Consider the following 23,971-nt stretch of genomic DNA (forward strand, 5'->3'; position numbering starts at 1 on the left):
GCTGATACTCTGATGCTTCTGGTGTTGGATGTAATCGACTTGGTTCTTGTGACTGTTTAGTCAATTAAGGATTAGAAGGGTGGAACCAGAGTCATAAATGATTTTGTATTCTCTTCTCTTTTTACCTGGTAAGTCACCTAAAGACACCAGAAAGAACCTCTTTACATGGAATTATACCAATTCTATGCGGAGACCTAATTCTTACCTAAAAAGTGTGCCAGCCCCTACACCCCATAGCTGAAATGCTAAGGAAACCCAGCCAGAGCAGAAGGAGAAATGTGCAGTGGTAATAATACTGACCAGGTTTCTGGATCCAGGAAGCCCTGGCTGTCCTGGAGGGCCGGGCGGGCCTGGAAGGGCCACAGCTAAGACAAAGCAGAAAAGAGAGGTTACAAAAAGGAACCCTCTCCTCAAAACACCTCAGGTGTCGGTGGGGGTGGTCACCAAGGGGAGCCCTCACAGCCCCATTCAGAGCACTGCGGAGCCCTGAGCCTTCCAAGTGCAGCTGAGGGGCTGTGGGCCCAGCCTGGGACTCCGCCATGCTGACAGGTTTCGGAGAGAGTCGGGATTCTTGATGGTAACCGCACATGAAGCCACACTAGGACTTTCTCAGTTTCGCAAGTGACTGCATCCCTGTTGTTTCTGTTGTTCATATAGGACAGTCTGAGTGGAGTTTCCAAAAATGTCTTGAGGAAACAACAAGCTCCCTGAACCCCTGCCTCCTCACCTGTGAAATGTAAACCAGCCTTTCCTCTTCCCTGGGCTGTAGTGAGAACGGAGAAAAGATCGAAACCAGGGATGTGCTTTACACAAATGACACAGGATCCCCGACAGAGGTTCGCAGTGTTTGAAGAGTCAGAGCCCTCTTCCCTAGAAAAATGCTCGAGCCTGTGCTCTCCTCCTACCTCTCCAAACCCCGCCCCCCACTCCCACCCCCAAATCTGCAAAGCTCTTGGCAGTTCAGGATGTTTTGGCAAGTTCCCAGTAAAATTATCCTATGAGATTGCTCCTGGGCAAGGAAGTCCGCAGTTCTGACACAGGACTTGAAAATCATTACATAGATGCTGAATGTCTGGCGAAGAGAGGGTTGGAGGACCTGGGTTTGGATCTCAGCCAAGTCCTTAGGACGATTTGTGACCTTGAACAAGTCTCCTAGCCTCTCTGAGCCTCAGTGTCTTCATCCATGAAATGAGTTTTATAATAATATCCATTCCCTCTCCCTCCGGGGTCGCTGCGAAGATTAAGTGGGCTAATTGACAGGACATTTTGTACCCGGGGACGGCGTGCCCTAGGTGCGACACAGTCCTTCGTCAGTGGAGCGAGGAGACCTGAGCGGCTGTGAACAACAGATTCCTGCATCCTGTAGTGTCCCTCCTCCTGCCACTGCTGCGCATCCCCCAAGGTTATGTTGGCTCCTCTGGTTTCATCTGCCCAGCAACTTCTTTCTTTGTTGGACGAGGATCCTCACTTCCTCTTTCTCTTGAGATCTTCCCTCCCCACGACCCCGCACCATTTGGATTCAGAAGGCACCGTCCTGTTCTCACGTGATCCCGCCTTCTGGCCACAGGTGACTGGCCCACAGCTGGGCATCGGGGCCAGGCCAGGTTAGTCAGAATTCTTCCCTAGGCCTTCTCCACCCCAGGACCTTTCAGACTAAAACCGAGAAAGAAGGCCAAGATTTCCAGCTGAGCGGTGGAAAGTCTGAGCTGTCAGTAACCATATTTCCCACCGTGCAGGGGATGTGGTCTGTGGTGAAGAAACGTGAAGCTAGCACACAGAGAGAAGCCGAGACAGGAGATGGCCAGAGAATCCCTGCAGGGGTTGAGTCCGCGGTTCTAGGCTATGCCTGAGGTGAAGCTGTAGGCCGGTCCCTCCCACAAAGAAAGATTCACCTCCTTCTTCACATCCAATAAATTTCCCTTCTGCTTAAGCTAGTTTGAGTTAAATTTCCATCACTTGCCGCCAAAACCCTCCAAAAGCCCAATCCCCAAACCACCTCCTGTGTAAGGTTCTCCCTGATGTCCCTGACCCTTCCCTTCCTGGGGGTCCTTTCGTCACACACGGCTCGTGCCGGTACAAACAACAAAAGTGACACACACATGCTCTGACTGCTGCTTTTCCACCATGGGCCCGGGAGGCGGAACACGGGCTTTGGAGCGATGCTGACCTAGGTCTGCTTCCCATCAGTGCCCCTAATTAGCTATGTGACCTTGGAAACATTTGTGGGTCTCACTTTCCTCATCTGTGAAATGGAGATGCTAGTACTTTCCTTGAAGGGCTCTGTGAGAATTCCACGAAATGACGTAGGCGAGGGACGGACGGAGTGCGGGCGCTTGGTGAACGTTCAGTAAAGGGAGATTTTCCTGTACTTCACCTGCTTGTTGTTTGAGGGAGTGAGACCTCTGGGTAGGGAGAGTTTTATAGAGAGTTCGAATCGACACTCGTCCTGGAGTCCCCTGAGGGCCAGGCATTGACAAAGCAGCCAAGAAGTTCCCACCCACCCATGAAAAGGTGTTCCATGTCTCTAGGCTGTAGGGAAAGGCGAACAAAAACCACCGCAAGCTTCCTGTTCATGGCGCTGGGCGCCGTCTGGAATAAAACGGGTAGAAGACTAACAGGGATGAGTGGCAGCGAGCAGACACCGGGGCCGGCCTGCGCTGCTGGAGGGGCTGCAGAAACAGGGTGGCCACTTTGGAAAGCAGGTCAGCAGGTTCTCAAAAGGCGAAACAGAGTGAACACGTGTCTCTGGCACCCGGCAAGGCCAGGCCGAGCAGCACACCCCCGAGAGACTTGAACACGTATGTCCACCCAAGAATGCGTATGCGAATGTTCCCAGCAGCATTATTCCCAACAGCCAAGAAGCAGAAACAACGCAGGTGTCCAGCAGCCGAGGAGTGCAGCAGCAGGAGGTAGCGGGTTCACGCAGCGGACTGGCACTCAGCCCGAGCGAGGAAGGAGGAGCTAGGGCATACTACAGCACGGTTGAGCCCGGAGGGCATCACACGGAGGGGAGGCAGCCAGACACAGAAGGCCATGTGGGGTGTGAGCCCTCAGATAGGACAGGCCCAGAGAGGCCAAGCCAGAGCAATAGCAAGTACACTTTTGCGTGCCCAGGTCTGGGGCAGGGGGTGGGGGGAGGAGGGCAAGAATGACTGCCCATTGGTGCAGGGTGTCTTTTCGGGATGATAAAAACGTTCTGGAATGAGAGGAGATGACAACATGACCTTGTGAATGTATTAAAGACCACTGAACTGTACGCTTTGAATGGGTAAATGTTATGGTGTGTAAATTACATACCAGTTTAAAAAAAGAGAGAAGAAAGAAAGTCCTGTCCAGGAAATAGCTCTCTGTCACTCAGTGTGGCCCGGACTTGCCACTCAGCTGGGGCAGCTGACTCTGAGCACAACAGCAGAGAAGCATGAAAGACCACGATGCACGGTACTAACCTGCTCCAAGGATGGCTGGGGGTCCTGGTGGCCCTGGGGGTCCTGGTGGCCCAGGGGATCCAGGTCTTCCAAAGCCAGGAGGCCCAGGCAGGCCAGGAGCCCCTGGGGGTCCCTGGGGCCCGACGACAGTCTCCCCTTTCTGGCCCTGTCAAGGCAAGAGCACAGTAACAGAAAAGAAAACGCAGCATCAATTCTCTAGAGGCCCCAGCTGTCTCTGTAGGTGGTTAAAAGTCAGTAATTAGCCTCCATGCCAGGCACAGCTCTGGCAGAAGAAGAGCTAGAGAACAGCAGTGCAGTCATCATGCTCCATGTCCATGTCCACGTCCATGTCTATGCACCGTGTTCAACTCCACAGAGCCCTGCAGTCAGAAGGGCCCCAACTTTGCATTTCACAGATCGGGAAACTCAGGCACAGAGAGAGGATGGGGCTTTTTCAGTGTCAAAGTCAATTCTCGAAGAAGAAGTGGACCCCCCGTCTCCTGGCTCTGCGGGGTCCACCCTTGTGGTGAGCTCTGGGACCAGAGTTTGCTTAGGGCTCCTGAGGGTCATGATCTGGTCATTATCTCACTGGAGGCATAACCTGAATTTCTCTCCTGTGAGCTGGAGAAACTTGGCATCCTAAGAAGACCAAGCCTATCTAGGGTTTCCTTCTTTGATGACATTTCAGAAGAATCAAAGAGCCCCTCCTAAAATATCTCCCTCCCCTTCCCTTCCACCTTCATTATCTCATACATTCACGATTCGTAACTCCTTGGGTTGAGTGAATTTTCCACCATTGACGTGAATAAGGAAATGTGGTGAATGACCTGGAAGTTGCCAGAATGCATCCGGCCACAGCCTGCTCCCTTTCCTCCATGGGTCTCGGCCAACCTCCCCATCAGTAAAGAAATACAAGGGAGGGAAGCCAATCCCCAAGTCCTGTCTCCAGCTTGTGGTGCTGTGACAGACCCTTGTCTCTCCAACTGCCTGGTCCTGCAGGGGGGCTTCAGGGAAGCTGGGCTCACTGAGGCAGATGGCGAGGAGAAGTCACTACTCACAACCAAGCCGGGACTTCCTGGCAGGCCTGGAGGCCCCGACACAGAGAAGTCACTGTGAGAGTCTCCTTTTTCTCCTTTGATCCCCTGGTCTCCATTCTCCCCCTGTAAGCCAAGAACATTCAGTAAGAGTAAGAAGAAGCAGTCTATGACCTAAGCCCAAGTACTTGGAAACACGAGCCAAATGTCTGGTAGAGAAAAACTCACCTTCAAGCTGTTTAGAAAGTGTCTCAGGTAAGCCGGATCTACAGGAGGGCCTGAAAAGGAAATGCTGTGTAAAATTCACAAGTATAACCTCAGCAATTCAAAACCAAAAGTTTCCAAGGGGCACCTGGATGGCTCAGTCAGTTGGGCATCTGGTTCTTGATTTTGGCTCAGGTTATGATCTCAGGGCTGTGAGATCGAGCTTCGCACTGGGCTCCATGCTTTCCTTCTCTCTCTATTCCTTCCCCTGCTAGCATGCCCCCCCAAAATAAATAATCTTTAAAATAAATAAATAAAAGTCTCCAAGTTGGCAACCATCATTATTCCCTAGTGGAGGTGACCTCACATTGGTTTAGCTCACAGAGTAGGCACTAGACTTGGGCCCCTAGGCTGGGCCCCACAACCCGGACACTGTGGGATCCTGGGCATGTCCCTGGCCCTCTGTGGGCCTTGTTTTGCACAGGAAGCATGAATGATTGGAACGGTCTCTCCTGCCAATGTTTCATCGCATGTATGTGTGGCCCATGACTGGGTCTCTCTAGAACTCCATGGAGCTTGCGGTCAGTGTGGTAGTAAAATGTGTCTTACTTTCTGGCTCAGTCAGTTGGATTTCCCATGAACAAAGATCCAAGGCAAGATCCAGAACAAGAGTTGGAATACCTGGTGGTCCCTGGGCCCCCTGGTCGCCTTTTTCTCCTTTTGAGCCGGGAAGACCCCAGGATCCTTTTTCTCCTTTAACACCTGTCATCAAACACATATAGGTTCTGTTTTGTTTTTAAAAAAAAACAACAATGGAAAATCACCTTCATTCTATATAAAATATTTCTGAGACAAGTTTTCACACTGAGCCCCTTTAGCAAAGTCCACTCAATAAACAAAGGCCTATTGAAGGTATGAAATCCTTTGCTAAATGATGGGGAGGGCAGAAGTAGATACATGAGACACAATTCCTCACCTTGCAAAGCTCTGTCTGCCTGGGGAGATGGACATATGAAGGATAATGCAAGACAGGACAGAGTGAGTGCTAAACTTAGGGGCTGTAGTGCATGGTGGGGGCCCAGCGGAGGCTGCCGGTAACCCTCTCCTGGACAGCTGCATGCACACACCCTCACAGGCTCAACACCCCGTCAAGCTTCCAGTGCCATCTCCTCTCTGCCTGTGCAATACGGTGGTGCAGGGGAGGAAAGGAATCTCTCAGGGGTGCCCTCAGAGGACACCAAGGGAGCTAAGTATTCCATGTACAAAGCTGGAAGGATCCCAGCTGTGTCCCCCACCACCATCTCTTAGGACTTATGAGAAGCAACCTGTCTCTCCAACTCTTTCTATGGAGAAGAGGCAGGGGAGGGAGCCTTCTGGAACTTCAGCACTGGGGAAGGGAAGCAATCCCCTGTGCCCACTTTGACAGGTCGGGGAGACACCAGATCTCTGCATTCCTAGTTCCCAAGAGGTGTGACAGATCAACAGAGCAGTACCCTTGAGCCTAGAGATGGGGCTGGGGGCTCAGACTTCTCAGCATGGGGGAAGGGGTGTGAGTACCAGAGGCATGATGCCGCCACCCTGGCCGGGGGTCAGCAGGGAGATGCAGTCTCAGGGTGAGGGTGGGAACGCCTCCACCCACCCACGGTGAGATCATACGCAGTGGTGAAGCCCCAGGAAGGGGCTACTGAGCTCCCCACCATGGATGAGGGTGCTCAACACAGGGAGCAGAAGTGACAGCCACAGTAAGTAGCAGGACCCAGGCTTACCAGGGTCCTGTCCAGAAATGTCTGTTCCCTGCCCCCTGCCTCCCAGAGTGGCTCTATGAGGACAGGGAACCCCCAGGGATCCGAAACAGCAAATCTAGGTGCACCCTGCCTCCCCAATGTCCACCTTGCACCAGGGGCAGGGGCAGAGCCTTGAACTGGACCTGAGCATGGAGGGTCAAAGCCGTCTGGCTTTGCAAAAGCAACAGAAAAACCACGGGGCCAGATATCAACAGTGGGACTGCTGCCTGGCAGGCTACGGACAAGAGAGGTCAGTCTTGGGGGAAAAAATGACCTTTACCCATTTAAACAGCAAGTGTTCAGAGATCCCAATCAGAAGGGGGACAAACAGGGATGTGGTGTGGGGACAGGGAAGCAGAGTGACTGCTCCCCTGCTGGCTCCTGTCTCCTGACCTATACCCTCTGTGGGTATCTACTAATGAGACACCCAGAGCCAGAGCCTCTCACGCTCTCCTGCGCACAGACCTCCAGGAGGAGCTTAAAGGGAGCCTCGGACGAGCAGGTCCGCAGTGCAGCTAGAGACGCTGCATTTCTAACGTGCTTTCCGGAAGTGCTGCTGCTGCTGGTCTGAGAACGTGCAGAAGCAAAGGGCTTCTGAGCTCCCATGGCCCTTCCCTGTATTTGTTCCTCGCACACTGCATTATCATGGTTCTTAAAATAGTTCCATCTCATGGAGACTAAGGGCCTGGGTGGCACGAACGACATAGGATTCACCTGCCGCAGCCCATTCCACCAAGATGTACAGAACATGCAGACGTGTGACAAAACCAAAAGAGGTGCCCAGCCCCCCAGCACTGTCCCCACGACCACTGCTTCCACCACACGCAGCTAGATCTTCCCAGCCATGAGTCGTAGGTCCAGCACTGGGAGTGGAGACCACCTTCTGCAGAGCTACAAGAGTCTGGAAAAGTCCCACAGAACCATAAGGCAAAGACGGGACACTGTACCATGAAAGGTGATGAGTTCTGAATTCCCAGGATGTGTGGTGTCAACCTGGAGAGGAAGAGAGTCAAGGTCATAAGACATCCTGTCATGGAGTCAGGCCCTTCTTGGGTTCTCCCAAATGCTCAGCTCCCCAGCAGCCCTCACTGCATAGGCCAAACCAGGCCTTCAACGTGGAGGGGGTGAGGGCAGTGGGCATCATAGGCCTGGGGGACACTCACTGGCCAGACAGCTCTGCAAAGGGAAGGCACAAATCTTCAAGATAACAAATCATGGCTAACTATGAGTGTCCTTAGCCTCCTTTCTTATGATTTAGGACTGATTCATGCCAGAGGTTAAGCATCTGAGTGAGTGATGTTCATGGTCACAAGGCTGGGCCAGCCATGAGCTCTGCTGCGGCATAGGATCAAGGAAGGACGTAACAAACAGGAGCTGATGATGGAAGCGGTAATTAATAAGGGGGGTTAGCATTTGGTTCATGTGCTATTCTAGACTCCACATTTCGAGTCAGGGGCCGGCACCCAAGTTATCCTAGATAATCACTCCTTTGCAGTTCATTCCCAGACTCTTGCATTTTTTATCTATAAAATAGAGCTACCTGCAGCCCTGCTTTTAATACCCAGCTTCACCCTTTGCCAGCTGATACGTAGAATCAAAGTGACCACTCTGGTACCGGGATCCTCCTGCTTTTGGATGGAGGGTCACGAGCTGCTCAGAGGTCACCAAGAGAAGAACAGGGGGTATGGATGGGAACCCCTACAAACAACACTTTGGAGCTAGGGAAGAAGGCTGCCATGCGAAGCTGATACCGTGCGGCTACACCGATAGGGTCCTCCACTCCCAATGTGGGCTGACACTGTGGTGTCAGAAAGGGGCTGAAAGCAGAAGGGGCTTATGGCATGATGGTTGTGGACAGAGAGCAGTTCTCTTCCAAGTGTCCGTTTTGAGAGCTGGTCCAGAAAGGTCCATGGTGTCCAGTGAGACAATGTGAAATCAAAAACTCATCAAAAATGCTCTGAGCTCATCACTGGTTTCTTTTCAGGGACCTCATGACCCCAGGGGCCATGGCTACGGCAAAAGGTTCTAGCATAGGCCGTGGTGACAGCAGTAGCATATTTACAAAGATCTCCAAGTTTGCCGAGTGCTGACCCATGGTTGTTCCATTGACCCCTGTGACCGTGTTAGCGGAGAGGGGCTTTGGGCACAAACTCACGGGGTCCCTAGAGCAAACAGGCTCTCCTTCTGTATGATAAGGAGGCAAGATACAGCCGTCTCTTGGAGGTGTCCCTTCAGGCCATCACCATAACATGACCTGGCTTCCTGTGGTCCTCATGGAGATCTGGGAGCCGGCAGGCCCCTTGGTCATCTTAGTGGGTCTTGTCATCAGCCTTCCAGGCCAGAGTTCCCAGGCCCTGGGCTGACTTGTGTGCCTCAAAGTTTTGACGCAGACAGATGTCCAGGCAAACACACAGCCAGACTGCGTCATTTTAAAGCTTCTGACCCAAGCCTCACCACCACACCCAATAAGCATCAATTATGAACCCACTGCAAGGAATCTTTGTAAACTGACATCTGCAAGCTCCCGAGAAGGGAGGCCACGCCTGTCTAGTTCACCCCTGTGTCTCCAGGGCCCAGCAGAGTACTCGGCTCTGGGCAAGTCCTCAATAAATACTTGTTGAATGAATGAGAAAGTGATCAAACATGGTTCTGTGACTAATGCCTGTGTGTGGGGACAGGCCCTCTCTCCCTGGCCCTCCCCATGGAAACAGGACCCTCCCAAAACAGGGAAGTCCTCAGCGACAGTGCCACTGTCTGAGTCACAGTTTGCTCACTCGCTACAAAGTGGACGGGAGTGCTCGCCTCTCTGGGTTGGGAAGGGACACCCCAACTCAGTTGTAGGTCTTAGCCCACAGCTCCTAATGCAAAGAACAGTGATTGGAATTGCTGTATTTTCCCATCGATACTTTTAAAGGGTTTGTTTTCCTTCTTACTGGGTGGTTCCATGCAGGAAGCTGATGTGGTTAAAGTAACGAGACACTGCTTTCCTGATCGCAATACAAGGAACACTCTGACAATACATGCACCTTTAGAAGACCCAGTATGTTTCATTGCCACCGTCTGTTTTCTAGAAGCTTCCAGCTAGTTACTTCAGGGTGATGGGAGATATCGAAGAGGATGTCCTTGGACTGCAAGGGCTCAAGACAAAGACTGGTCACCTTCTCTAGGTTGCTTTCTATACCCCAGTCTGGCCTGTAAGGCAGTGACTCCACACTACTTACCGGCGTTTTGCAGTGTGGCCGGACTGGTATGGGGAAGACAGCCTGTGCAAAATGAGAACAACAGAAGTGAGGCCATCAGGACCCTTGACTCCAGCTTAGGCCAGTCCGGGGTCATTCCCGCTGAAGGTCTCCCTCCACCACCCGGCTCAACTTACTCCTTTGATGTTAACCACAGCTCCAGGGGGCCCCGGGGGGCCTGGAGGACCAGGTAAGCCAGGCGGGCCCTGAAGGGAGAAGAAAGGTCTTTTCTGAGTTCCGGTTATTGTGTGCAGAGGTGATGTGGGTTATTTCCTCCAGGATTTGGGGACACAACTCGAAAAGAAGAGTCCTCTTTGGTTTTTTTTGTTTTTTTTGTTTTTTTTAAGAAAGGAAGAGTCCTCTTAAAGTTCACTTCTCCCACAGGTAGGCCTGACACTTCTACAGAGCACGACTGCCTCTGGGACTCTCAGGGCATCTTTCTAGCAGCCCATGGCGGGGCGGGGGGGGGGGCAGCGGAACAGACAGTCTCCCTGGTTTACAAATGGAGATAGAGGCCCAGAGAGGGGAAGTGACCTGCTCAAGGCCACACCGTCGGAACTCAGATTCTAACTCCCAGAGCGGGGCTCAGCCAACAACAGAACCCACCACCTCTCCACCAGCACATCCCTGGTATGGAGAGGGGGGGCAGGAGGGGTGGGGAGGGTCCTTCACCAGACTCGGTACCGGGGAGAATGTATGTAAAACTCTTCCTCAATAGCAGAGCTATTTTCAAAGTCAGGTCAGCCCAGCCTTAACACCACACAAAGATTTCTTGAGCGTGGATCGGAAGCAGGACTGCTCAGCAGGAGGGGCGAGGTTCTGACCACAGGCATGAGGAGTCTGGCCTGCTCGGAAGCCACACTCATTATCCTAAGTGAAGGCATGAGTGCCTGCTTTCCCTAGCAGCTGCAGCGGCTTGACGAGCTTGAGCCAGTCCCCACAAGCTTTAGTAAAACTACATTCCTGATTTCCACACATTCAAAGGAGAGACAGTGTGGCGCCAACAAAAGGAGACTTAGCAGAGAGTGTGGGACACAGTAGGTGCTCAATAAACATTGACTTCTTTACTGTAGACCCTGGAGCCTGCTGCCATCCCCAGTGGCTGCCCTCTTAGGAGCTTCCGCCTAAGAAGCTGACCTAGCTTCGATACCAGCTCACGAACACATCCTGAGCCCCTAGAGATGTGTGAAATCCCAAGACTGGGTATGGAGGGAAGACAGATTACTACCCCAGGGTCAGAAGACTGGGGTTGGAGACCAGATTTCCTGGCCACATCTGGATTGCTTTCTCCCATCTCTGTCTTGGGTCTGAACAAGGAAGCTTCTGTTCCACTAAGGTGTTCTCAGGGACAGGGAGCCTCCCGAGGGTGAGCTGGAGGATGGGGAGGGGTTGAAGGATCTTTGAAAGGCAATGGAGGAAGGAGAAAAACACTCCTAAAGATTCTGTCTGCAAGCCCCACTTGCCGGACCTGGCACACTCTCGTCCTCCTTTGGGTACTGGACTCAGGGCTCTATCCCATGGGGGTTGGGGGGGAAGGGCTGGGACAGTGGTCACGTCACTCACCGGCATCATGATCCCTCGGTCCCCTTTGGCGCCCTTGAGGCCATTCAGTCCCGGGCGACCCTGAAACCCACAGGTCATGCCTTAGTTAACCCACTCCCCGGCAGCTAGCCCAGCCCACGCGTCTGCCCCTCATGTCCAGTCGGAGGAACACCGACACCTACAGGTCGTCCGGGAAGGCCAAACTCTCCTTTGTGTCCAGGCGGTCCTTTGGGCCCCTAGAGGCAAAACAATTACCAGATTAGAAAGAACGGAAAGTCAAGAGCCAAGGCGATGGGGGCCACTGGCCTGCCTTCATGAGCAGGGGTGAGGATGAATCACGGAGGGGAGGAAGGAGGACAAGAGCCTTATGAAGTAGCCACCTGCCTGTCCCCTTTCTCCCAGCCTCTCTGCTCTATTCTGGGACCATCTGTTCCACCCCTTACCTCCCCTGGAGCTCCTGTAGGCTCTGCCACGCCCCAGACTCCCAACCCCACCCTTTCAGTTAGAGTTTAGGAAGGAACAAGGGATCAGGAGCACCCAGGGAGCGGGGTGCAGGGGTAGCTTAGAAGCTGGATCTTTACTCTAGGTCTTAGGTCCCAGGACATGTCTCCAACTGGAGTAATGTAATCCTGCCTCATTTCTCATGTCCGTCCAGCCCGAGAACCTGCCCCAGGATTGGGCTTCTGCCTTGCTCCTACTCTCAGGACCAGAGTCTTGGGCTAGCGCCCCGATTCTCCAGAAGGGTCCTTGACCTGTGGACCCTTATTCATTCCAGCGCTGGCTTTCTATGTCTTCATGCTTCTAGAGACACAGCCCTGTTCCAATCTCCTGCAGGAACCCTCATGCCTTCTGGCATCTGGGAGTTCCACAATGCACACGACCTCTTTCCAGAACAGGCTCTACCTCCAGTCTGCCCCTTCCTACTTCTGTAGGTCGGGCTGCCCAGTCTGCCAAGGGAATGCCTAGTTTAAGCTAAGCCCCTTCTTCCTGCTGCCATTAACATACACGTTCACGCCCTGGAAACTGGCAAATAAAGCTGAGCGGAAACACGCTCTGACTATAACGGACCCAGCCCACATTACTCCTCATGAAAGAAAAGCAAGAACAGAAGGAATCACAGGGCGCAGGCCACTTGGTGGTATGTTCTAGTGCAGAGCTTCTCAAATGTCAGTGTGCCCGGCATCACCTCGGATCTTGTCAAAATGCAGACCCAGGAGGTCTGGGGTGAGACCCAAGTCTTCACATCTCTAACAAGCTCCCAGGGGATGCTGATATGCTGATCCATGAGCCACAAGCAACATGGCTTGAGGGAAATTGTACAGGAAGTGTAAGCTGTACAGGTCATGAGGGCCACGGCTGCTCTATAAGGCACCTTTATGCAAATTAGGAGGTGCTTCCTTCCAGTCTGTACTTGGCAAGCTGTGCTCACACCAGACTTCAGTAGGAAGCATCAAAGCAGCCATCCCCAGCAGCCTGCTGGCCACCATTGTTAACTACCACTATTTCCCATGGGACCAGATGATAGTAAGTGGTTAACCAGTGGTGAACACAATACTCCCCCAGTCTGCCTTAACCCACAGTTTCTCCTCTGCAGGGCAATCCATTCTGCCTGATTTAAAGGACCAAAGGGCTCAGAAGGGCCTTTGAAGGATGCACCTTGGAGGTTATGGCCCATTCATTCACTGAAGACATGTGTCTTTGAGTCCCTTCTCCCCAGACCTGAGGTCCAGCTTCAACTGAAGAAATTCTGGGGGCAAATCTCCAGGCCAAAATGCTTCTGAAGAAATGCTTCCTGGAGGCAGTGGGAAAACCCTGAACATGGAGTCTGACAGGCTTGGTCGAGATCCCCAGTGTACCATTTACAAACTGTGTGACAGATGGCAGGCTCCTGACTCTCTTTGACTTCAGTGTCCTGGTCTCTAAAATGAGGATTCTGAGAGTCACCCTTCCGAGTGCTGAGGATGAAATGAGATGGCGTGAAGTGTCGGTGTCTGAGCCACAGTGGGGGGTCCTACACCTGATTTTTCTTGTTCTTTAGTGGAGGGGGTGGAGACTATGACAAGAGAGGCTTGTCGTTCCTTCTGGAGAGAACTGGCAGTTTCCAAAACCATTCAGCAGCCCAACTGGGTTACTGATTCCCAGAGCAAGTAAGGCAGGAAGGGCCCTATCATATCACCTCGTACTAATCCAATACCTTTCCCTTACCGATGGGAAAACAGAAACCCAGAGAGAAGTGGACTTGCTCCAGACCTCATGACAAAGGAGCCATGGATCCACAACTAGAATCCGAAAAGAGAGAGGCTCTCTGGGATTCCTTGGAGGGGCTCCCGGGGCAATGCTGGTGAGCACGGGGTACCTGTGCAGCAACATCCCGGCCTCCCCACCTTCCTGGACATGCAGCTCAACCACACTTCTGAGTGCGCCCTCCGCCCATCCCACCCTAAGCATCTGAGCTCTTTCTGGCCAGTAGAATGTGCTAGAGGTGATGTTCATCACTTTCCATGGCCTCTTTCCTCTCCCTAGTCCCAGCCTGCCAGCTGGAAGATGCCAGTGTGGTCTCGAAGCCACCAGATGGTGGAGTCACAGGATGGAAGCATCCTGGGTCCCCTAGTCACAGCTTGGAGGGAAGGGGAGAGGCCCGCCGAGGAACCACCACCATAGGCTTGGTGGGAGTGAGGAACACGCCTCTGCCGTGTTAAACCGGGGAGACTTCTACTGCCTTACAATTAGCTTACCCTAATCCACATGCATCGGGCAACATCCTTTCTATTTTCACAATGGGGACAACTCAGTCTAACGGGACCCACGTATGATAAACCCTTCAGCCCCCAGACCAGACCCGGCTGAGGGGCGCACCAGCTTACCATTGGTCCTGGGGCTCCGTGCTCTCCAGGTTCACCCTAAAGCAGGAAGACATGAACTTGTCATTCAGAGGGCCACAGTCCATGGCGGGAACCAACCTGGGATGCTGACATAGATGGCTGCCTTCAGGGTCGGGTGACACAATTACCTTTTTCCCCCGCAGCCGTTCCAGCGGAATGTCCCCTGTCAGGATGGCACCTGGCTCTCCCTTCTCACCCTGCAATTCAGAGAACTTTTGATGACATGGGGCTCCTCCTCACTGCCTGAGCCCCACATTCCTGTCACCCTGCCCCACCCCTCCAGCCCCACCGCTTCAACATAACCTGTGTCTGGAGAAAGAACCGCCAGCAGCCTCCTCAGGGTTATTGCCTCCAAACACCACAGGACCAGGCAGGGGTCCTGCAAGCTCCCCCCGCCCAGGGCTCCCTAGTGTTGACAGATCTGCATTGTCATCCCCTACCCTCCTGGGACCAGCCTGACAAGGTCCCTCCCACCTCTTGCTACACAGCACCCCTCTGAGCACCTCTGACTCCCAATTATTTTGTGGCTTTCTTTCCTAACAATCCTTATTCTTGTTAAAACATCTGTAACTGGAAAAGAGACAGGTGAGAACACCAGGAGCCTCTCTCAACAGAGAGAGGCCTCTCAACAGAGGCCTTGGGTGTCCATGTGGAACTTTGTCCCCAATGCCAGGCTCCCGGGCAAACCTGATCGGGCAAAGTTATCTCAGCTGCCGGGAGCTCAGGGGATAGGGAGACTGGTGGCAAATCCCACCCACAAATCCTGTCCTCAGCAGAGCCGTCTCCTTATCCCAGGAGGCTGGTGGGTGCACAGAGAAGGCTGGTGGAGGAACCCTCGATGCCACCCTGAGGCTTTGGCTCCAAGCTTCAGCACTGGCCCCTGGGGGGGGGGCTGGGCTGGACCCCACTAAAGTCTCCCTCCCACGGGGCCACAAGCAGCCAGGACAGTGATGCCAAAGCAAGCAGAGCAGCCTCTTCCCTCTGTCCCCCTAAGCGCCCACCTCATGTTCAGCTCTTACCCCTCCGCCGGTGAGGGAAGGCAGTCCTGAGCACGGCAGCCGCAAGAAGGACAAGCACAAGAGCGTTAGAGGCGGAGCGAGAGAAAGCCTGTTTGCTGTGAGGCCTGGCAGCTGGCTGGGCGCCCTCCCAGTTTTCAAGATGGCAGGAGATTAGGGGCGGCCATGGCATGTAGATCCCTCTAGAAACTGTGTAAGGCAAGAGCCACTCTTGCTTAACCAGGCTTCCTCCCAAGCCAGAGCAGCTGCTTGCCAAAGGCCCAAGGCAGTGAAAAGCATCCCAGACATTGCCCCATGTGGTGCCAAACGTAGACCCCCTTCGTCCAGCACACTGGTCCCCCTCCCCCCAAGACTGTGGTTCAACAGACATCAGAGACTCTGTTGGGGGACCTGGGTCGGGTGTTGGGGGGGGGAAAGAAAGAGAGAAGCTTAATGCTCCCTCCTTTTGGAGAAATAACCACCCTCTGTGACTCTCAAGGCAGGCTCCAGGGCTGCTCCTACTGGCTTTGCACAGACCTTCCTTGCAGCAGTGGACATACTTTCTGTCGGCTAGTTGCACGTCCGTTCCTCCTATCTTACTTCTGTGTCCCTAGTGCCTACTACGGGAAACTGGCTGGCACACCCCAGGGAACAGAAATGCAGCGGATGAGCACACAAATGGATAAATGAATTAATGACCCAGTCCCCAGTCATTTGCAATCTGTGCAGGGATGTCATTCTCCACCTTATCTATAAAAACCAACTGGGGAGTTAATTCTAAGAGGCAAAGGTGGAAAGGTATAAAGGTACACTCTTTGTCCTGGGAGCTCCAAGGACATGCTTTTTATTTCAAAGCTTTTGGACCAAGACTGCCATCCAAATGCAGAATGCCCAGCTTATAATTTCTAAATGTCAGCATTCATTGTACTCATTAATTATATATTTTTTATTCAATAAATGTCTTGACTGCCATCTGTGTACCAGGACCCATGCTAAGCACAGGAACTATAGAGAAGAAACTGGCATGTGGCCTGCCCTTGGGGAGTATACACTCTAATGGGGGGGTGTCCAACAGGGAGTTAGACAAAGCACAGCACCTGTAACAACAACACTCAAGGGCGTGTTGAGTTTTTTCCCAAACCGAGATGAGAATCCATTTCTCCTCCCATGGCCCACCTATACCTTGGAGGACCATGGAGATTAGAAAAGTTAAGAGCTGGGGACTGATGGCTAATAAACAGTTTCTTCCTGGCATGAAAATGTCCAAGAATTGGGTGCACCTGGATGGCTCAGTCTGTTAAGCATCTGCCTTTGGCTCAGGTCATGATCCCAGGGTCATGGGTTTGAGCCCCGAATCAGGCTCCCTGCTCAGCGGAGAGCCTGCTTCTCCCTCTCCCTCTGTGTGCTGCTCTGTCTACTTGTGCTCTCTCTCTCTACCAAATAAATAAATAATATCTTAAAAAGAAAGAAAAAAGAAAAGAAAGAAAATGTCCAAGAATTGGATAGTGGTGACAATCGTTTAAGGGATAGCTTCTGTGGTACATGAATGATATCTCAGGAATTTTACGGAAGTTAACAGTGACTTTCAGCCAGTTGGAAATACTTGGCCAATTCTGGATCGTGATGTCACTAAACACCCGGCTCCCTCTTACCTGTTCTCCTTTCAGTCCTGGAAATCCAGGCACACCGGTGTCCCCTTTTGGTCCTCGAGGGCCCTGGAAGGAATCATCAGAGGCTATTTTATGGTTTGTTAAGATTAAAATGCTTTAGCCAAGTGGAATTATTTTTTTTCAAAAAGTAGAATATGAAGGGTCATTCTTCTGATGGGAAGAAATCACCATGAGCCAGGAAGCCGTGATCTGGCAGGGTCTGGCAGAAAGAAGAGAACACTGAGCGAAGGCTTCCTCTGACAGCCGCCACTGGAACAGCCTCGTCCTGCTGCCTCGGGTGGCCCTGTGGGTTCTTCCAGGCCATCCCGTAGCCAGCCTCCACCCACCATTCACCTTCCGTGACTCCTACTTCTTCTCGGGCTCCCTACCACTTATGGGGCGAGATCCAGGCAGCCCAGTCTAACACCCAAACCCAGCCCAGACAGCCTTGGACCTCACCCCCTTCTCCCTGTCACCCCACCAGGGTGAGCCTTTCCCCTTCTCCTCTGGGCCTCCACCCATGCCTGTCCCCCTGTAGGAAGGCCCGTTCACCCCCTTGAGGAGCCAAGTTCTGCACACCCAGCCAGAGCTGACCTCTTCTCAACTCCAACAGACGCTCAATACCTGTGACGATGACTCACAGCCAGATGTCTGCCCCAAAAAGGCTCACATGCTTTACTGCCATGAAACTTTCCACTAGTCCCTGTCCTCTCCGCTGTTAATGGAGTGAGTTATGCATGAGAACAGTGGCTTTCAAATATTTGTGATTTTTTAGCGATGAAACTCTCTGCCATCCCTTTTCAAACAAGACTTAAATGAAAACCCAATATATAAAATATGTCAAACAGAGCTTCTTTATTGGAGGTCCCCCAGAACCTGCCTTTACTCCCTAAAGTAGCCCTGTAGGCTCCCTCAGGAACGCAGAACTACTCATCTAGAGGAAAACGTATTCTGGAACATGCCACCAGTTTGAAGCCCCCATGCTGGGGCTCAGAGGTGTGGCCTCTTTTCCTAACAAAGAGGTGTCCTCCTCGGCTGCCACTCTCTCCTGTGTCTAAGGGTTACTTCATACGTATTTCCAGTGTCATTTTCGGATATCCTCCTTTTACAAAACGTAAAAAGTTCAGAAAAGTAAAAAAAAGAAACAGAAAAAGAAATTGCTTATCATCCCACCATCAAGAATCAATTTATGTCACAGTTTTGATAAATTCCCTTCATTTTCCCAGAGACAGTGTATAGGCCTGCTGGCAATGGGACGTTCCAAAGCTGTAATGTCTTGGAGAAATCATGTAGTATTCACTCTGGAGCCTTGAGCTTCAGCACAGGTTCCAAGTTCTAGACAGAACTGATCAGTTTCTACACAGAAACGCATATTCACCTTCCACAATGGAAACCCCAATGGGGTTTCCTATGAACTATTGGACTTCCGGTCTATGATTCCACTTCCCCCATCCCCCATCGCTACTACCTTCTCACTTTAGGAAACTGATCTGCTGGAACTGTTTCGACCATATCTATCTATCTACCAACTGAAATGTTTGACTCATCCACTTGCATTCATAGAAAGCCAACCACGGGGTCTGGTTTCCGCTGGTACTGTGGAAGAGAGAGGTAAGACCCAACCTCCACAAGCTGTTCACAGTAAAATTGAGGGAAAAAAAAGACAAGGACACAAATACCTGTTATTCAGGGCAGAAAAGAATCATGGCAGAGCTGAAAATAAAGCCTAAGGGTCTCAGAGGAGGAAAGGATCCCTCCATGTGGGGGCCAACGAGGACAGGTTACATAACAAGGTGGCACCAGAGCTTGGTCATGCAGAACGAGAGTGGCATTCCACGGGGAAGGAACAGAATGAACACAGCCCCAGAGCACAGAGGGAGGAGGGCCACTGTGGTACTTACTGGAAATCCTGGCAGCCCGGGTATGCCCTCCGGACCCTGTGACATAAGAAAAACCAAGTGGATGGGTGAGGAGTAGCATTTCCAGCAGGAGGCCAGCAGGAATGCGGGGCCTCAGGGCCCACCCCTCCCTCTGCTCCCTCCCAGCACCTCCCAAAGGCCCAAGCATGTTCCGTGTGGAGGACCCCATGATCCGTTCCTAGACGAGGATGCCGAGGCCCAGGAGGGGAAGGAACCGTGCAGAGTCACATGGCTAGTTAGTGACAGAGCCAGAGGGAGCCCTACTCCCTCTCCACCGCCAGAGAGGACCCTATATTTGAAGTCGCTGACTCCCGCTCTGGGAGATCACTCAGCATCAACCTCAACATCTGTTCTTGAGAATAAGCCCCTCATTTCTGAGGAGTGGGCCCGGAGAGCATACTGAGGTATTTGCGGGTGGAAGTGGGGGCGTTTGGGTGGCGTTCTTCTCCCTCAGAGAGTCTGGTTCACTACACATTGGTCAGGGCTCTGTCTCCTGACCCGGGCACCCACATACCCATTAAAGTCTGTGAGTGTGACACAATACATAAAGAGAGAGACAACTGGAATGCAACACATTTCTCAATGCCCTGTGCGTACAGGGGGGGTGGGGAAGCATGAGGGTGCTGGCCGGGACTTGAGTCCCATCAGGGAGGGAAGGTCCTCTGAAGAGGACAATCTTGGCCCTTCGTTAGGACTGAAAAGGACCCCTGAGGACCTGGATTTGCTAAGGCGGGGGCGGGGGGGGCACAGGGATTGGCAGGGAAGGTAGATTCTAGAGGTGGGCAGAGGGAGAAGGGGCGGGGTCAGACAAGGCCCAGGGACTCTCAGAACAGAGAGGCCAAATATTTCATCTGAGCCTGTACATTGCTTTAGTAATAACCCACCTAATACTCTAAACCTCTAATAGTTTGGAAAATACCAAGAGCCTCTGTGAGACGACTTTGGCTTGATAGCATGTTTGCTTTAGGGATTGATCACCGGGGTGTTTTGAGTGATTTTCCAGAAATCAAGGGAAGGGAGCCCCAGGGGATGTAGTGCAGAAGAGACAGGAGAAGGCCCTACCAACAGAGGTGACCCGGCAGGAGAGACTGGCTCTAGAAGAAGCCTTGGGGAGAGCAACAAGGGCCCCTGGACATGGATGGTGGGGGTTCCAGGCCAACCTCAGTGGGGACTGCTGGGGGGGGACCCCCAAAGCCAACTGTGTAGGTATGAGCTTCAGTCTCCATGTGGGCTTCCACAGAGGGCAAAGCAGGTCCATGCCCCAGCCTCTCACGAGCTGCCCCAGAGGCTGGTGAGGTCTTATCAGAGAACAGGCTCAGGGGTTCAGCTGACCTCTCTCCCTGGCTGTTGCCAGCAGATGCTGGGAGGGGTGATGGGAATGTATGGCACAGACTGCAGGAAGGAGTTTCCTTCCTCTTAGGTCCTGCTGTGCCTTAGACCAACTCTGTGAACTAGCTTCCCTGAGTGTTCCTGGTCTCTAACAGGGGCTAGAAGAACTGAAGCAAGTCACATTCTCTCCTTGTGTACCACTTTTCCCATGAGCACAAGGTTAGGTCTCTCTAGGCTCTTCCCATTCTGCGAAATGAGATCGTGTTAAGAAAAGCAGGCCAAAGCCATCACACGGATGTCACTGGGTTTGTTACTTCTGATTCTCTGATTTCCATGACACATACCTCCGGTACATGAGATTGGAAGCTTCTACTGCATTGGACAAAACTCCCAGGACAATCAAATTAATGTGATCGCAACTTCTCAGAAATGCAAAGTTCCTTTTCCCTTCTATCCTGATACACTCTAGCTCCACGCTTCAGGAGCTAAAAGGGTTCCAAACCAACCCAACTTCATTTCCGCAGGGGCCTCTGGGTAGGACCCTCACTCTGGTGGCAGCTGTGGATACGCACCGGAGGCCCAGCCAGCTCAGGGACGTCTGAGAGATTCATGAATCCGTGGGTGATGTTGATTAAGGACTGAAAAGAAAAAAAGCAGACAATGAGACAGAGGGTAGCACACATCCCACTGGTGGCAGGCTTTAATGGAGGTCACCCCAGGGTGACAGAACACAGGTAGACACCATAACATCCAAAACTGACTGCCAACACACCCATCCCCTCCCCCACTTCTTATACAACAGCACTGAGCTGCCCTAGCACTTTCTTCTTTCAGTTAACCTTAAACTTGCATAATACGTACATGCCTGCTCTCTTTTAAAATTTTAAACATGTGTCTATATTTTTAAGCTATATATATATACATATGTATATATATATATATATATATCCACAGTAAGCTTGCAGTGTTGGTGGTGTGTGTGTGTGTGTGTGTGTCCATGGGTCTGTTTTACATAAATGGTATCAGGCTACCTGTATGATTTTTCAACTTGCTTTCTCTAACTACTCAGCATGGCCATCTTTCCATGTGGAACTGGCCGTATGGGGTATTTCTAGTTTTAAGATATTGCTAAAAGCTGTCTTAAAGGGCCATACAATTCACACTGTTGCTAGAGCATATGAGATTAACTATTTCACCACGCCCTTACCCATGCTGGATATTTTTAATACCCCTCTCTTCCCCTTTTTAAACTCTAGTCATCCTTTTTTCCAGTTATTTGGGATTTTTCATCTACTGGTATGACGTCATGTGTCTCTAAAGGGCCACAGTTTCTCACCAATGTGAGGCCCTAACATGAAGGGGACCTTGCTCTGGTCCCAACCACATCCCAGCCTTCTCTACAAATTTCCATCTCTCTCCACCCCGTCCACAGCCATCAGCTCCCTGGGCCTTGGATACACATTTATACTCTGAACTGTGGGCCTGCCACCGGAATTCCAGAGGTCCTGTCCTTCACACTTACCTGAAGATCCTCTCAGCTCTTAAGTCTCTCAAAGACACTTCCTCCAGAAAGTCTTCCTGAATTTCTCAAAACCCAAAACATCTTCCGTACTTGTTCCCTCACTTATGTTCCTCTGCCTCTCTGTTACAGCTCTATTACAGCCGTTCTCTTGACTGCAAATGCTGCCAACCAGAGGAGTGTTCTGGAAGCCCCATGTGAGAGAACGAAGGTACTGGGGTAAGAACAGACACAGGGGTATGCTGGCGGCTGGGAACTCTAATGCCAGAAGCCAGCTATGTGCCCTCTGTGTAACCACCAGCACTGAAGGCCCCAAAAGCTGTGGACAACCTTATCTCCCTTCAGCAAAGGCACAAAACAGTCATTCTCCAACCTGGATGATACGTACACTGGACAAGACTTCGATGCGACCTGGTGGCCCCCTGGGTCCAGGGGGTCCCACAATGCTGGCTCCATCCATGCCTCTGTCACCCTGGATACAGCAGTGATAGTGGGGAAAAAAGTCATTGTACACAGATAACGCTCCTAGAACCTGGCTGGGAACCCCCACCCCCATCTCAGATCTGTGACCTCACCTTGGGTCCCTGGTCTCCTTTTTCTCCTTTGGGACCCTGGCGAAACAAACAGACATTCTTTGGTTTTCTTCTCTTCACTTTGCTTCCTCTCCATCTCTCCTCCTGCCTTGCCGTCTCTCCCTAAGCACCCACATGAATTTTGCCCCCAGATAATGGGGGTAAAAGATGATGGGCAAATTCCCCTTCCGGAGTCAGAAAGAATGAACACCCATAGAAGGTCTCCGCCAGCACGGAGCAAGTGTCCTCTTAACCCTGAATCCCAGAGCCTTCTGCATCTGCAGGAGAGGGAAGGGTCTTATTTAATCGCGGAGGGGGCTATGCCACCTGCCCCTGTGAGGCTTCTCTCCTGGACTGGTATGCTCAGCTCTGGGTCCCATCCGACAAGGATCATGAGGTCTTTAACTCATTATCTTTGTCGGATGGGACAAAGATGGGGAGGGGTGGTTCTCTTGAGAGCAGGAATCATTGCAGAGGATGGATAATACCTCCCTGGGGCTAGGGGCAGCCGGAAGGAGCCCCTGTCAGGAGCGCAGGGTTCTGAGATAAGGAAAGTGTGAGTACTGAAGGGAGCAGCAGGTAGGATAAGGAAAGTGTGAGTACTGAAGGGAGCAGCAGGTAGGAGGCAAGAAAGCCGAGATGCTTGATGGTAAGGGACAAAGAGAAGACTTTCAAGTTTTCCCCTATGATGTTTTATACAAAACGCCTGTGCCGCTCCTCAAAGAAACGAGCTATAAAGAGCACTTGGTGTCCCCATTGCATGGCTGGCAAAGGCACAGAGAGGGTGAATTACTGAAAACAGCAGAGCCCGGATGGCAGCCCCCCTAGATGAAGGCTTCCGAACTCAACCTACACTGGGAGCCACTGGTCCGGAGAGTCCAGGTTCATGTAACAGCCTGATGCTTCCAGACCCTTCAGGATCCTGGGAAAGAAAGAGAATGAGTATTTCTTACCCAGTTCCTGAGCACCAACTTGTGTCTGGTGGGGAGCTGGGCCCCGGGGCTGGGCTCAGTGGAGGGTCACCACCGTCTCTGTCATTGGACCAACATCTGTTAGCTGGTTTGCTTCACAGTCCCTAGTGCACATTGTACTTTAGCCACAAAAAGGGGGCAAAGTACCTCAAGCCCAAGTCCCGTTGTACAACCAGGACCTGGGGGTCCTGGTGGTCCAGGAGGCCCTGGGGGTCCCATGACCCCGGGAGAGCCAACTTGTCCATTTTTCCCTGGAGGTCCCGGTAAGCCTCTGTTGCCAGGGTCACCCTGTAAGGAAGACGACAGGTTTATTGTGCAGCCCTGGGTTCACCAGCGAAAGGAGCAACAGACAAGCCTGAGTCCGAAAATCATTCTTTGTACTTAATGAGGCTGATGGGTTCTCTGACAGGCACTGTTTCAAGGTACAGAAACCTCCGTCCTGCTAACTGACATTTCATGTGGTCACACGCTGATGCGCTCTGTGCATCCGGCCCTTTGGGTGGAGGGCGTGAGAGGGGAGCAGACATGGTATCCATTCTGCTTTCCCCAAGCACTTCCTGAGATCCGTTTTCTCTGCTCCCAGACACGCAGACCGTCAGCACTCCAGCCCAATGGAGCAAACCCAGAGAAAGGCCACGAATGAGAAGAAAGTATTTTCCTTTTCTTTTTCTTTTACCTTTTCACCGACTGAGCCGTTAGGTCCCCTTGCGCCCTGGGGGAAAAAACAAAACAAAAGAAGACACACACACACACACACAAAACAAAAAACAAGAGAAAGGGCCAATTAATATACATCTCATTTGGTATAATCAGAAGAAAAAATGCAGAATTAATGACTCTTAAGTAACAGGATATTAAAAGGGGCTGATGTCTCCGAGCCAAGGGCATATTACAGTTGTCAGTTTGC

At 52.0% G+C, this 23,971-nt stretch overlaps 1 protein-coding gene across 1 annotated transcript in view; it reads right to left on the reverse strand.

The window, feature by feature from the left end:
- The window catches only part of COL15A1 (collagen type XV alpha 1 chain), a 101,988-nt gene that overhangs the window by 10,685 nt on the left and 67,332 nt on the right, over positions 1-23,971 (reverse strand). The window contains exons 16-35 of the mRNA XM_044265271.1: positions 23,741-23,776; positions 23,212-23,352; positions 22,947-23,015; positions 22,097-22,132; positions 21,910-21,993; positions 20,575-20,640; positions 18,656-18,691; positions 16,758-16,820; positions 14,239-14,307; positions 14,093-14,128; positions 11,411-11,464; positions 11,250-11,309; positions 9,824-9,892; positions 9,669-9,710; positions 7,395-7,440; positions 5,345-5,425; positions 4,688-4,737; positions 4,484-4,585; positions 3,447-3,591; positions 301-365 (exon numbers count right to left, since the gene is read on the reverse strand). Of these exons, the coding sequence (XP_044121206.1) occupies positions 301-365; positions 3,447-3,591; positions 4,484-4,585; positions 4,688-4,737; positions 5,345-5,425; positions 7,395-7,440; positions 9,669-9,710; positions 9,824-9,892; positions 11,250-11,309; positions 11,411-11,464; positions 14,093-14,128; positions 14,239-14,307; positions 16,758-16,820; positions 18,656-18,691; positions 20,575-20,640; positions 21,910-21,993; positions 22,097-22,132; positions 22,947-23,015; positions 23,212-23,352; positions 23,741-23,776 (1,350 nt within the window). The remainder of the gene's footprint in view (positions 1-300; positions 366-3,446; positions 3,592-4,483; positions 4,586-4,687; positions 4,738-5,344; positions 5,426-7,394; positions 7,441-9,668; positions 9,711-9,823; positions 9,893-11,249; positions 11,310-11,410; positions 11,465-14,092; positions 14,129-14,238; positions 14,308-16,757; positions 16,821-18,655; positions 18,692-20,574; positions 20,641-21,909; positions 21,994-22,096; positions 22,133-22,946; positions 23,016-23,211; positions 23,353-23,740; positions 23,777-23,971) is intronic.

Source organism: Neovison vison, chromosome 9 (assembly GCF_020171115.1).
Source record: "Neovison vison isolate M4711 chromosome 9, ASM_NN_V1, whole genome shotgun sequence".
Lineage (NCBI taxonomy): Eukaryota > Metazoa > Chordata > Mammalia > Carnivora > Mustelidae > Neogale > Neogale vison.